The sequence below is a fragment of the Chrysoperla carnea genome, chromosome 4 (genome assembly GCF_905475395.1).
Source record: "Chrysoperla carnea chromosome 4, inChrCarn1.1, whole genome shotgun sequence".
In the NCBI taxonomy this organism is placed as follows: Eukaryota; Metazoa; Arthropoda; class Insecta; order Neuroptera; family Chrysopidae; genus Chrysoperla; species Chrysoperla carnea.
The window spans coordinates 29,033,691-29,047,658 of record NC_058340.1 but is presented as its reverse complement, the minus strand read 5'-3'; the positions used below and the strand labels follow the sequence as shown (position 1 = coordinate 29,047,658).

Genomic DNA, 13,968 nt, shown 5'->3' with positions numbered 1-13,968 from the left:
TTGAGTTTTCTAAGTTTTCCTCTTAAAAACTTTACTAATTTTCTAAAAACTGTCAAAATGTAATATAATCTTAGATGTCAGTCAAAAGGCCACTCCTGAACCTTCTGCGGTAGTTTATTTGTTCGAGTTAATTTATGACTTTTCGCAAGTTTAGAAGGGCTATTTTTACTGGAACTTGGCGTATAGAAGGTTTCAGGTGCCCCAACGTTGCAAGTTTGTTAGTATAAAGCCGACTCTTAAACAGTACTCCCAAAAAAATTCCATGGTGTATTATTGGCTAAATGCACGCTATGATTATACACACTCCTTACCTTATCTACAATAGGTACTTCCTCATGGATTGGATAGATTCATGTGTTGACCTTTAATTTAAAAAAAAAATTAACAAATTTGAAAGTCAAGATCTAGTAGTTTGGAAACTTTTGAAACCTTGTGTGTGCTTATGGAACGTTATTGCCTATAGATTTAAATTGAAGAAAATGCAGAAGCGTCCAAAAATTTTGTGTTTATGTGCATTCTTTGAATGTACTAACGTGCAACTAATACCTTCTGTAATTCGGTGCACGATGTATAAAACTCATTAGCCATTGTAGCGTAGAATGGCTTAAATAATTATACAATAAACTTTTAAATACGTAAATCCCAATCACTATTTATACCTTATTTTAGTAATCGGTCATTGAGAATTCGACATCTATTTAAATTATGTACAATTTAAAATTTGAACCTCTGGTTTTTTAGGTATGGAAATATACCTGCCGGAAAAAATATTTGAAAAAAGAAAAGTCTTAATAAGTCTTAGGAAACTCTGAAAAAGTCTTAGAAACTTTAAAAAGTATTAAGAACTCTGAATTAGACTAGTCCGAAAACTTTGAGAAATTCAAAGTTTCTAAGACTTTTTCAGAATTTCTTATTCTTTCTTCAAATATTTTTTCCATCAGGGATTGTCAAGAAAAATTTTTACTTTCGATAGTGTCTAAACTGACTTAAATGCTCTAAAATTCTACTTTCCATTTTTAAAAATTTTTCTCTATACAGACAAAATTTAATCTTAGAAAATAATATAAGAGATAAATTTATCTTAGAAAAAAAAATCTTACTTAAAAAATATGTTCATGATCTTGGTGCTATATTAACCCCCTTCAAAAGAAATAAACAAACAACTAATGCCATCTAAAAAGTGAACCATGAAGTACATGCATAACGAAATATTGATTTTAGAAATAGTTAGACATTTCACCGTTGCGTTGTAGGTACAATTTACTTATGTAAAATCAAAATTTTTGTTTAAATTTTTTAGGGTATAATTATTTTATTTTGATCATTTATATTAGTTTTATAAATATTAAATAGCAAAAAATTATTACGATAATAAATTTTTGTTTCAGAACTGTTTATTGGGGTTGATATTATCGGTAATAAGGATTCTTTTATCGAATAAATAAAATATACTTTTAAAAATAGTAAAGAGATGACACTAGTTAGGCGCAACCATAACAATATAAAGTAGAATCATTTGGACATTCTGGGCGTATATTGGTAATTCATTGTTATCTCTTGCTAGATTCGAGAAAATTAACGTTTCTTCGAGATGAGTTCATAATAACATTCACATTTTGATTTCATTGGTATCATAAGCTTGAAATAAATTAACAATATGGTACAGCGGGTTTATCTATTCTAAATATTTTTGGTTATAGCTGTAGGATAGAAAAACAGATGAAACCAAATTTTTTAGTCTAAATTTAAAATGATACCTTAATAAAACACAACTTTTTCAGATATGGAATACAAAAGAACAAAATATTTCTAAAAATTAGATAAAAATAAAAGTTTATTAACCGAGTTTAAAACATTTTTTTATTTTGCTTGGTTGTGTACAGGGATGCTCCAATAGATTTGACCACTTATATTAAGTCAAATAAAATCAGAAAAAAATTTTCGCTTGTTTCATACGTCAAATATTCGTTTGAAACATTCCATTTAAGATATTAATATAGTTTAACTAACCCTTAACAAAGCCCAAACTACTTGATCTACAGAAATAACAATTCTGCAAGAACTGTGTATAGACTTTTAAGGGAGATTATGACCAATTTAGTCTTCCTAAAAAGCGAATAATTCGAATCATTGTGCAAAAGTTCGGGGAAATTGCAATAGGGTAAGAAGTGAGTGTCATCGTAGCGCGTGTTCAGCTAGGAATACGTCATTGAATTTCTTTTGGTCGAGTTTTGTTAAGCATGGCGTCTATATAAACAAACCTGCAACGTTGGAGCACCTTGAAGGTTACATCCGCCAGGTTGTAGAAAATATACGTGGGTCACTTGCAAAAATCATAGAAAAATTAACTCGAACGAATAAACTGCTACAGAAGGTCTACAGGAGTCCTTTTGACTGACATAATATTTCATATTAAATGGAATATGCCTAATATTCGATTTATAAAAATAATAAGTAAGAAAATATATCATTTTGTGTTCGTGTTTTTTTGTACATCCTTTACTAGCATCGTTTAGAAACGCTCGGTATATTAAAACTATGGATTTGAAGGGATTGATCGTTTGCCATCACGTCCTTAATTAATATAATATAAAAATGAATACATCAAAGTATTTTAGCCTATAAATAGCCTATAAATAAAAATAAAAAACTATAATTTTCTTTAAATAATAATTTCTTGATTGTAATAACACTACTCCTCTATAACTGTAATACTATTGTTATTATGATTATTATTAGTACCATTAATATTGAAATATAATAATAATAATAAATTTTTAAATGATAATCACGAAATTGCATGTGTCAAATCATTTATAGCTATATGTTTTCAAGTTACACTTTAACACAATATGTGGTTTGTAATGATTTGGTTGAGTGATTAAAAAACGCAATTTTTTATTTGGCACTTATGAAGTTCTTGTGAGATTTATTTTGTTTGAAAGAAAAATGTGCAATAAAAATTTATCACTCATACTGTTTCTATAAGCGGAATTTGTAAATAAAAGAAACCGTTATCAACGCATCTGTAGAACATAAAGTTTTAAATATAAAAGTACCACAGAAACTTTAACCAGGTGCTTTTTTAACTAGCCAGTGTTCTTGACCAGTCTTTTAAGCCCAGCAAAGTGGGCAGATATCAATCTTGTTGTTAATAAGAATGCAACTTTAAAATTTAAGCTGTAGTCAATCATAATAGCTCAGTTGGCAAAATTAATTCCGATCGCGGTATGCCAAGGGTAGAGGGTTCGATTCCCGACGACACAACAAAAATAAATTTAATTAATGGATGTGATGGGCTGGTGTAGAGCATGGTATATACATGAAGGAGGTGCACTTAGCCTCTGAAAACACTTGAGGAGCTGATAAATGAAATTATCAGTGGAAAAGGTGGTAAAACACATATATGGGATCACAACGGGCTCTATAGCCTAACTGTGTCCTTCGTGGACAGCCTATATAACCTAACCTAAATTGTAGAAAGTAGAATTTATTACGATTTATCATTTAAGGTAGTTCCTCCGCGACCGTCCAGTCAAAAAGTTTTGGACTAATACTATCATTCAGTGCATTAACTGTGCTATGACTATTATACATATACCATATATTATTTTCACAAGACTGTAGTTCCTCACTACTGTTTCTAGTATACATATAAACACACACACTATGACATATGCCTTTAACATTAGTCTTCATATCTTTTCCACAAAAATCATCGCTAAAACGAGTTATTTATTTAAGTTTTTTATCGAAACTATATGGTAAATAATTTTTATTTTTATTTATATATTTTCTAAATATAGTATTCTACATTATATTAGTTTTTCATAGAGATGGTGGACGTCATTCATTGGTAAATAAATATAATATTTGTAAATTTGTGTATTTTTATACACTTCTCCCATGTACACGTACAAATTGCGTCACTTTTAATTGCTAATATCTCATGTATGGCATGGTAAATCATCTTCTAATTTTAACAGCAAGTGTATTATGAATTAAATATTTTATATTCTGAGTTTTGAGAAATTCTTGGAATATCACTTTCGTGTAGGTACTACCTTAAACCATTTTTCCCTAAAATTCCCTAAAATTGATATTTACAAAATTGTTTACTTGCAATGTTGTTCAGTTTTAAACAATCAAACACTTATTGAAATCCGATATACATGTAATGTTCGAAAATTATAAAAAAAGTACTCATTTCGGAAGGTTGAAAAATTGAAATGTTATTTGTTTTCAGGTCAAACTATTAAACTTTCAATTACCTTTTTATTTTTATGCAGTCTAGAATTTTCTATAAAATAAATGAAATTTCACATTCAGAAAAATAGTGCAAATAAAAATCGATTACCTGCTGCATTCACTTGATGTTTACGAACCATTATTATCCATAAAAAAACCATGTACCTATACAAAATAGTAAAAAACAATAACTATTACGTACTTACGTAGTATAGGCGAGGTTTGCTATATTATTCTTATCAATATAAGTAACAATATTTGTATGGTGTACGGTGTAAAATATTTATACAAGATGTTTATTTTAAATTAATTTACAATTGCTTCACTGAAAAAAAATTCTTATTACCAAACGATAAGAGGTTGTCTCAACCTCATCGGGAGATCATATATAGTGAATGTTGCCACGAATGTAATGCAACTACCGTACGGAGTTGGGTGGTGAAGTTGACACAAACGCATGAGTTGTTTGTATGAAAGTAATATACTGTCAAATTTCAAATATTGTTGTTTTGAAATGCAACATAGTTTTAAACAATCTTTTTTTGATTGGTTCTACCACTAATAAATATTATGACAAAATACTGATGTGATTGTCACGACTAGAAGTATGTGCGTGTGTGTGAAAATACGTCCGTAGACATTTTTTTCGTCGTCCATGTCACACGAACAAAAAACGATATCGACTTGGTTGAAGTTTCCCTTGCTGCGTATTAAAAGCAATATGATTCGAATAGAATTTCATAACATTCGGTCGAGCCGTTTCGAGCCGGGCGAGCTTTTTCTTAAATTTTATCCCGATCCATATCGCGCGAAAAAAAAATGATATCGACTTCATTAATATGTCAATCGAAGCGTATTAATGGCAGTATGATCCGAAAAGAATTTCATAACATTCGATCGAGTCGGTCGAGTTTTTTTATTTTTTTTAACTTTTTATTATGCTGGGAAGTTATTCGTGTGGACTTCGAAGGTCGCACCATACTCTATCCACGGTTTGTTTTATTGTATAAAAGGTACGTTTTTGTATAATTGGCAGACTAAGACCTTAGAAATTTCATCAAAAAATAAAATCAAAGTTTGTTCGAAAATGATGCAACTAGAATTATACCTACATCGTGTATAATACAGTTAAACGGATAATCGTTAGAATAAAATGAGAATCCATTTTTTCTCTCACTTACTGCACTAAATAAAAATGGATAAAACAACTCATTGGTATGAAAATAAAAATTCTCAATCTATGCGAATGCACTCATGGGTATAATAATATTGAGTTTCTTCGTATTTCGTTATTCAAATAACATGGTTAATCGAGTGTTGATAGGTAGATGGTAATTTTTTTAAAAAATTGTAAAGAAAAAATCTTAATGATTACTTGTGGCCTAATTGGAAATGATACGATCAGTTACATTAAACTCTGTTTTTTTTTTTTTTTAATATATCAAAATAAGTTTATTGGTTTGTTTTTAGTGAAAAGGAAAACGATGAAATATTTGTTTGCTACACTGTTCAAAACACAAATTAAAGAACAAAACACTAAAAATTCTGTGTATGTCTTATTTTCGAATATTCATTACATTTATTAAACTTTTGTAATTGTTGCAGCCAAAAAGCGGTTTTGTCTAACTTTTTTCCCAAAGTCGAACAAAAGACACACCGTTGTTTTCGATATGAGCTGAGAAATTGACGTCCATACGAAACTTGAGAACATGTCCCTATCTGGACCAGATATGATTTTGATTCTGTAAACGGAATGAGAGATCCCAGCTTCTAAGTAAGCTCATAATAATTTTATCAGCATTAAAAAAGTTGATTTAGTACTTAATTATACAAAAATTAATATTGCGTTTTCCTTCTGGAGGATCTTGACATGAACCATGCACAACTGAAAACAATGACTATCAACGAGAAGCTATCTTGCTGATTCGATTCGTATAATAGAAGCTATGCAAGCATGGTAAGCAAAAGCAATGAGAACGATAAAAAAAAAGTATAATCTATAACTTTTCGAGGTATAATATCTTACTTTTTTCTATATAAACATTGTTCATAAATGTTTTCTTTGTTCCTATATTCAATGAATGTTTGTCACGTTATTTTTATATGACATTATTACAATAGGAAAGAAAATTATCAATGTGGGTCGCATTACGTGTCGTAAAATGGCCCGCTTACTTCATATTTTTATCTACGTTCATATCATACTAAAATACTGAGTGTCTCTTTGAAATTGGCATGCGTTTACAGGTTGATATTTAAAAAAATATCCGCCTTTGTATTCCAATAACGAAAAGAAAAATAAAAACGTAAAAACACGTATCGGCTGCTTTTTAGGAGAGAATGGATATACATTATCTTGGTTATTTTTCACACCTCGCAGTTTTTATAATTAATCGGATTTGTTTAAAAAAAAAAAATTATTTTCTTTTCAAAATTTATGTGCATTTGAATTTTAAACTTCTTGCGTTTAGAAATCACATGAAACCAATTTTCCTTGAAAAATTCTGTTCTTAGAAAATATTGACCAAATAAAATTTTAATATGATACGAACAAATTTGTTTTTCTTGTGCTAAGAAAGCATTTTAAGAAAGCCTTCGTGCTAAATACTATCTTTTTCTAGAAAACGAAGAACTAGATTTGAATTTATCGATGAAAAGGCGCTGAAAATCACACCTCGCCCAAGAGAATATGTGAATGAATATAAAATCTATACACATCTAGAAAAACTTAGGGATTCAAATTATGTGTCCGATATTCAATATCGGAGCCTTTTTTTCGTCCTATCTTCTTTAAGGAAATTGAGTTATCTAGACAAACGGTTGTTATGCAGAATCGTGACTTCGTTAATTTGAAAGCTTTCAAAAATTAATATTAAGCATGAATATTTTGCAAAATTGTTTTAACCTAAACAAAAGAATAAATCTCTAAATTCAAAAGCAACATAAAATAAAAATAACATTACATTTAAAAGACCTTGTAAAAGAAAAACTGGTTCAACACTTCTCTGGTCATTTAATTTTATAGACGATTTTTATTTTAAAATAAAAATCATCTTTTCAAGAAGATAGTTTTGTTTTTGAAAAATAAATGAAATGTATTTGCAATAACAATTTTTCATAATAGTTATCTTCAATTCAAATACATACGGGTTTTAATAGGTAGAAGTTTCAACATTTACTTGTAGATATAAAAAATACTTATATGTAATATAGGGTGAATATTTTTTACCGAAAAGTAAACTACAAGAGGAAACTCTCCTCGAAGTTAAGAAAAAACACACAAAATTTTAAGCTATTTATCATCAAGATTTGATTGTAAAATCAACTAAAATAAAAACTTAGATCTTCATTTTCTCACCATTTATAGTCATTTTTCTCAGATTTAATATGTATATATTTTCTTGTTACAGTTCCACCTCGTATACATCACGTATCACATACAGGACGATTAGAAGTATCACAGGGTGCTACAGTGAAACTTGAATGTAAAGCATCGGGTAATCCTGTTCCAACCGTTGGATGGACGCGAAAGGTAAGTAACAAAATTAATATTCGTTCTTCTAAAATACTGAATAACTAACGATTTCCTTTTTAGAATAATGTATTACCAAGTGGAGAACGATCTGTAACTGGACTAACTTTACTTTTGCAACATGTCGATCGTCATTCAGCTGGACAGTACGAATGCAGTGCCGATAACGGTGTTGCTCAACCGGATAAGCGATTTATAAATTTGATTGTACGATGTAAGTAAATAAAAACACATTAAAAATGTTCTAAGCAGCATTTAAACATTTTGATTGATAGGAAATTCTTTTGTCCAATGGCATCTCGAAAGTGTGTTGGAAAAAAGCACTATTAAACAACATTCTAGGATATGGCATGTGAAACAATCCATGAACCCTAACTTTTCTTTCACAGAAAAATCGAATTTTTTTTATTTATGACGTCATTAGAATTCAAGAAATTTAATTTTGTTCTATCACATCCAAATTTTACCCAAAATTGATAAAGAAAGTATATTATACTACTAAATTTGGATCATAATTTTCAAATTTGTGATCAAAACCTAGCTCTAATAGGTTTCAAGAATGTAGAGTCCTGATTTTAGAATTAAGCAAATAAGTGATAGCTTGCGAAAAACTGGCATCACAGCTGAACAGAATGACCCAAAATTAGTTGGTTTCTAATCAAATTCCAATATGATTCGATCAAATTTGCCTGTGTTGTCAAAAAAAAAGAATTTTTAACTTAATGAAGTCATCAGAATCCAAAAAATTTAATTTTGCTCTATCACATCCAAATTTTATCTAATTTTGATAAAACAAGTATGTAATCCTACTAAATTTAGGTCATACTTTTCAAATTTGTGATCAAAATTAACCTAGCTCTAATAGGTTTCAAGAATGTGGAGTCCTAGCATGCTTTGAAGGAATTGAGACATTTTACGAATGAAAAATTGTGTGTATCTCTTCATCATTAAACCTGAAGTGCTGTCTATCATGGAAAGAACTTTTCTGTTTCTGAAGACTACCTCCATGAATACTGCCTCTTTTAGATTTTCAAATACTTTTCACGAATTCAAAAGAATTTATCAAATTCCCTTGCTAATACAGCATCACTGTTGTTCTCTTAATTGCATTACGTATAAATAATTAGTGATTTTCTTTTCTCTTTTTATTAGATCCACCTGAAGTAGAAACAGAACGACCATTTGTACATACTGGCATCGGTATGGAAGCTCAACTTGTTTGTATCGTACATGCTGAACCAGCACCACATGTAAGTAATTTTATTGTTGTAAAATGGATGTCAAATTATTAAACAAAATAACTGTAGGCGCTATAATTAATTAATAGATACATACACATAACGATTGTTCTTTTTGGTCGGTGTACTACCAAACAGTGTATGTAGAAAAGGCTAGTGCTATACGTGTGTTACATACTTTTAAGTTAAAATAGTGTATACACTAAGATACAAAATGAGCATAACATTTGAGCACACATGTTGTTCGAGTAAATTAACTTTATTAATAATATTATTATTAAATACAAACAAATTTATAATTACATACAACAACGTTAGTTACAGTACTAACGTGAGAGTAGAAAATTAATTGATTTGTTTCGTTTGAGGGTTATTGTTAGAGTAAATGTTCCTATACACGATCAAAGCATTTGGACGGCGACCTTTTTTAACCGACTTCAAAAAAGGAGAAGGTTCTCAATTTGACTGGATTTTATTTTATTTACATATTTATTTTATTTTTTTTGAAAGCTGGTCCTCCCCATGTGGTCCCATTTGAATTTGATTTAATTTTTACAATGGCATCTATGAGAAAACCATATATCTCTTAAATTTGTATTAAGTATGTGCGCGACAAATGGACGAATAGCTCAATGTCACGCCAACCGATTTCTATGATTCTTTTTTTAGTGACAAATAAGTCAGTGTACTTCAGATTCACTAAAAATCACAAAATAAAAACTTTTAGGAAAAAAAAAAACTATTCCAAAACAAGTTAATATAGCAAACTGTTCTGTCACAGTTGTTTCCTTGGCTAATACCGACTCCAAAAATGGCAATAATTGTAACTACGTTATTTTTGTACGTTTTAGTGCATATTAATTTGTTTTGGGATAGTTTTTCTTGCAGTCGGTTTTTTTTTTGCTTAAATTTTTTTTTATATGCAACAATTGGGATTGTAAATCTTGGAAAAAAGTCGAAGTTTGTCAAGTTAGCATGGACTTGTTAATTTCATATTTTATGTCTGCATATCAACGGCATTAACGTTAAAAAATAACTCATTGTGTTATAATCTGTAGCTCCACTAACCGTTGATAATTCGTCTTTTGGCTATCATGTTTATCAAAGCAGTTTATCATTGTAAGGAAATATTTGGAAAAAAAAATGATTTCTACAAGGAATCCAACCGTTTGCTTAATATACGCTTCGTTTGTGTTTTACAAATGTGTGTTTGGATATCTTTATTATATCGGACTACCATGCACTGTTATACTTTCTAATTGCTTTTCAAGTAAGAAGACATTATAAAACAAATTTTAGTTCCTAAACTAACTTTGTGTATATATCAATGTTTCTGAAATTATAATGTTTGCCAAAATTATTTGACCGTGTATAGGGGCCTATATTAAGTCTTTATAATACAAGTATGTGTTTATTTAGGTAACTTGGTACAAAGATACAGCTCAATTGGGAACAACAGAAAAACATGCAACACAGACACGTGGCAATCGACATACGCTCATTATACGTAATGTCTCGTCAGCTGATTTTGGAAATTACAGGTAAGAATGAATCTCGTTGATTTTTAAATATGTTCAGTCGTGGCAAATTAGCAAATTAAAAAAAGTTGTTGATACATTTTTCTAAGTTTTTCAACTGAAACTGTTAAAGTACTTTTTTATATTCAAGGCTATTTTGATCCATTATCTTGTTTAAGAAAGCCATCTGTATAGATAGAATTTCGAATGAGAAGGGTAATTGTAAAATTGGAATAAAAGTTTCATGAAAAGTCCCAATTTATATAACAATCAGTCAATACAGGCGAATGAAGATATTCAAAACAATTCTAATATGAGTTATCAATGGAGTTGTTGAGGATCCACTTATTAAGGTTTTACTGTGCTATAAAATAAAATCGAACAGGACATTTTATTATCTCACTTTATAAATACATATATGAATTCGAATAAAATATAGTAAAATAATAAAAATTGATTTTTCATTTCAGTTGCTTAGCAAGTAACATATTGGGAAAAGCACGTGGTCATTTAAGTTTATCTGGAACAGCAGCAGCCGCCATATTTGATTCACCACCAATTGGAGATTCACCACATTCATATAATTTATCTTGGAGTGTCGCCAGTTATTCACCAATCACCGAATTTCGATTATTTTTTAGACCACAACCATCACATCAAAGACAAATTCATCATGATATTGATTTAAATTCTGTTCATAAAATGGTAAATATATTTATTTTTTTCTTTCTTTTGTTTTAATCTAGGGGGAATTATGATAACTTCAAGCGGTCAAGTAAGTTTTCGGTAGCTTATATCTTTAAGACTTACTGGACAGTGTAGCACTTTGCGGTTAATCAAAATCAATATTATACATTATCATATACAGGGAAACCTGCAGGCAAACTTCGAGGGGAAGTTAAACCACAGGCAACTGACCCAACAAATCTCCGGCCGTGAGATAAAATTCCGCTTCGATTTATTTTCTTTTAGATTCATTGCTTTCTGACTACGAACTAGAAGTTTCATGGTTTTTATTTTTGTATGAAAACCAATTAGTTTAAGCAGTTTGCATCATTTTTCTGCTGATAAGAAGAAAGCAGACTTGTGAAATCAGACTGTAGGTTGCATAAATTTCACGTATAATAGAGAACGAATTTTGGTCTTCCGTATATTTTAGAACCGATGTGTGGACAGGATTGAAATTTCCACCAAAGTGAAACTTGGTTTGTCATCTACCAACAATAAGCGAATCCACCAGCTCATAGTTAATCAAATTCGAAAGAACGATATTAAAATATTTTTGAAATTCATTCAATGTTTAGTCAAGAATAAAGAAAATAAACAAAAAGACATTACGAAAATAATATCCTCTTTATATTTATATAATAAACTTTATTGATTATCATTTCGATGTTTTCAGGATTACAATGTCACCTACATACAAGGCAGTTACCTAGGTCGTAGTGAATGGAGTAGTGTTATATTACCAGGACCATCTGTATATACAGGTGCTATAGCATATTCATCACTAACACGCCAATCTATGTCATATATGGTACGTGGCTTACAACCAGCAGCACATTATGAAGCACGGGTACAAGCAAAGAACGCACATGGTTGGAATCGATTTTCACCAGTATTTCATTTTCAAACTAGAGCTGAAGGTACAGTATACTTTATATTTTAGATCAAGAGTTTCTGATAAATCCAACGTGGATTTAATCCCAAATTCGAATTAAATAACATTCATCTGAACAAAACCTATGAGTTGCTTCTTTCTAGATAGGGCGAAGTAAATCCACGTAAATCCATCTCCATCTTTATGATCGTTTTATAACTGTAGAATGATTAATTTGTTATAGTCCAGTATTTAATCAAAAAATGGGCTATTAGTTACCGGAATTTAATCTAAACGTATCTGGAATCTTGTCTGAAGACTCTGGTCAATTTTAGCAATTGTTGTAGTAACCTTTATTTCTAATTCTCGCCATCTCCTATAATTTTCATTCTAGTTTACTTCCATTTTATTTATTAGCATATTTATTAAGGGTGTAGTTTTTGTTACTTTAATTTCAATGTCTTGAATTTGGGAAAGAAGTTTGAAGCGTGTTGGGTAGAAAAAAATTCGGTACGCCGTTTACCAATTTCGTATTCTTTTATCAACTATTTTGCTCATTAAATTCTCACCAGGTCCAGTTTATAAATAAAACCGTTATTTTTCGAACGGATTTCATTTTCAAGCTTCTGTTTATCTTATTTTGAACTCAATTTGAATCAAAAATCTTAAAATTAGAGATGGTTTTATCTTCACTATTTTTGAAACTCTCGTTATCCATGAAGGCTATGATCATCATATTTTCTATCAAATATTGAGAAGTGTATAATTTTATTTACTAAAAAAAAAAAGACTTATTTTCGTTCGATAAAAATTCAATTCAACAAATTTTCTTCAAGGATAAAATTTGCAATTATTATTTCCTTCTCAAAATAATTTCAAATTTAAATCAGCCTGCTATGTTTGATAAAAAATACTCATTATGAATTCAAAAAACTTATACATTAAATGATAAACTGAGTTTTTTTTTCGAGCTTAGCCCCGGATCGATTTAAAAAAAAGGCTTGTCGAAGATAGTTTTAGACGACATCACCAAAACTATTTTCCCAATAATTAAATGAAGTCTATTTTCATATTTTTGATTGGCAGACAAAAAAAAAATAAACGGCAAAAGTTTTTGCCTCCGATTTAGATAAAAAATATTTTCATTTTGAGTCATTTTGACCCAAAAAGTGTAAAAATCGAAAATTGTTTTCACGATTCGGTGAACAGCTTCCAAGATATTGACTAAAGTAATAGTAGTAGCAGTAGTAGAAGAAAATTGATATTTCGTAGAAACTTCCACTTGACTCTTCAAAAACTTATCGTTCAATCGCAACATCAACCAGACTTTCGATTTTTAGAAACAGAACAAGATTTTTTATGTTTTTTGAATTTTTTATTAATTATATACAAATGTTACAGTAATGGAACCAGTTGTTGAACAATCCGCACAACCAGCCGTATACGGAATATCAAGCTTCGATTCTTCATCATCAAGTGCTACAAGCATTGTCTCATCACTAGCCATCATTTCCATCAATTTTGGATCATTTTATTTATGATTTATTTATAATAATAACGAGTAAAATTAAAAAATAACAAAAAAAAATTATTTTAAACAAATATTTTTTAAAATGTAATATAAAAAATTAAAAAAAGTCGTTTTTCTGTCATTTGTTACCAAAAAAAAAAAAAAACTATTCCTTTAGTTTATTTACGAAACAGATGAAATAAGCTAACAACTAACTATGTCTATTAAAAAAAAGCCACAGAATACTAGATAAAACTCAATAGAAAAGAAAATGTAAATTTTCAATTCCAAAAAAAAAAAAAAAAAAAACCCAAAACTGATTA

General features: G+C 29.5%; 1 protein-coding gene across 1 annotated transcript in view; it reads left to right on the top strand.

Annotated features, from left to right (window-relative positions):
• The window catches only part of LOC123298273 (protein amalgam-like), a 628,640-nt gene extending 614,961 nt beyond the window's left edge, over nt 1–13,679 (top strand). The window contains exons 4-10 of the mRNA XM_044880235.1: nt 7,659–7,780; nt 7,844–7,994; nt 8,933–9,030; nt 10,438–10,559; nt 11,006–11,240; nt 11,938–12,181; nt 13,537–13,679. Of these exons, the coding sequence (XP_044736170.1) occupies nt 7,659–7,780; nt 7,844–7,994; nt 8,933–9,030; nt 10,438–10,559; nt 11,006–11,240; nt 11,938–12,181; nt 13,537–13,676 (1,112 nt within the window). The 3' untranslated portion in view covers nt 13,677–13,679. The remainder of the gene's footprint in view (nt 1–7,658; nt 7,781–7,843; nt 7,995–8,932; nt 9,031–10,437; nt 10,560–11,005; nt 11,241–11,937; nt 12,182–13,536) is intronic.
• Nucleotides 13,680–13,968: the final 289 nt, after the last annotated feature.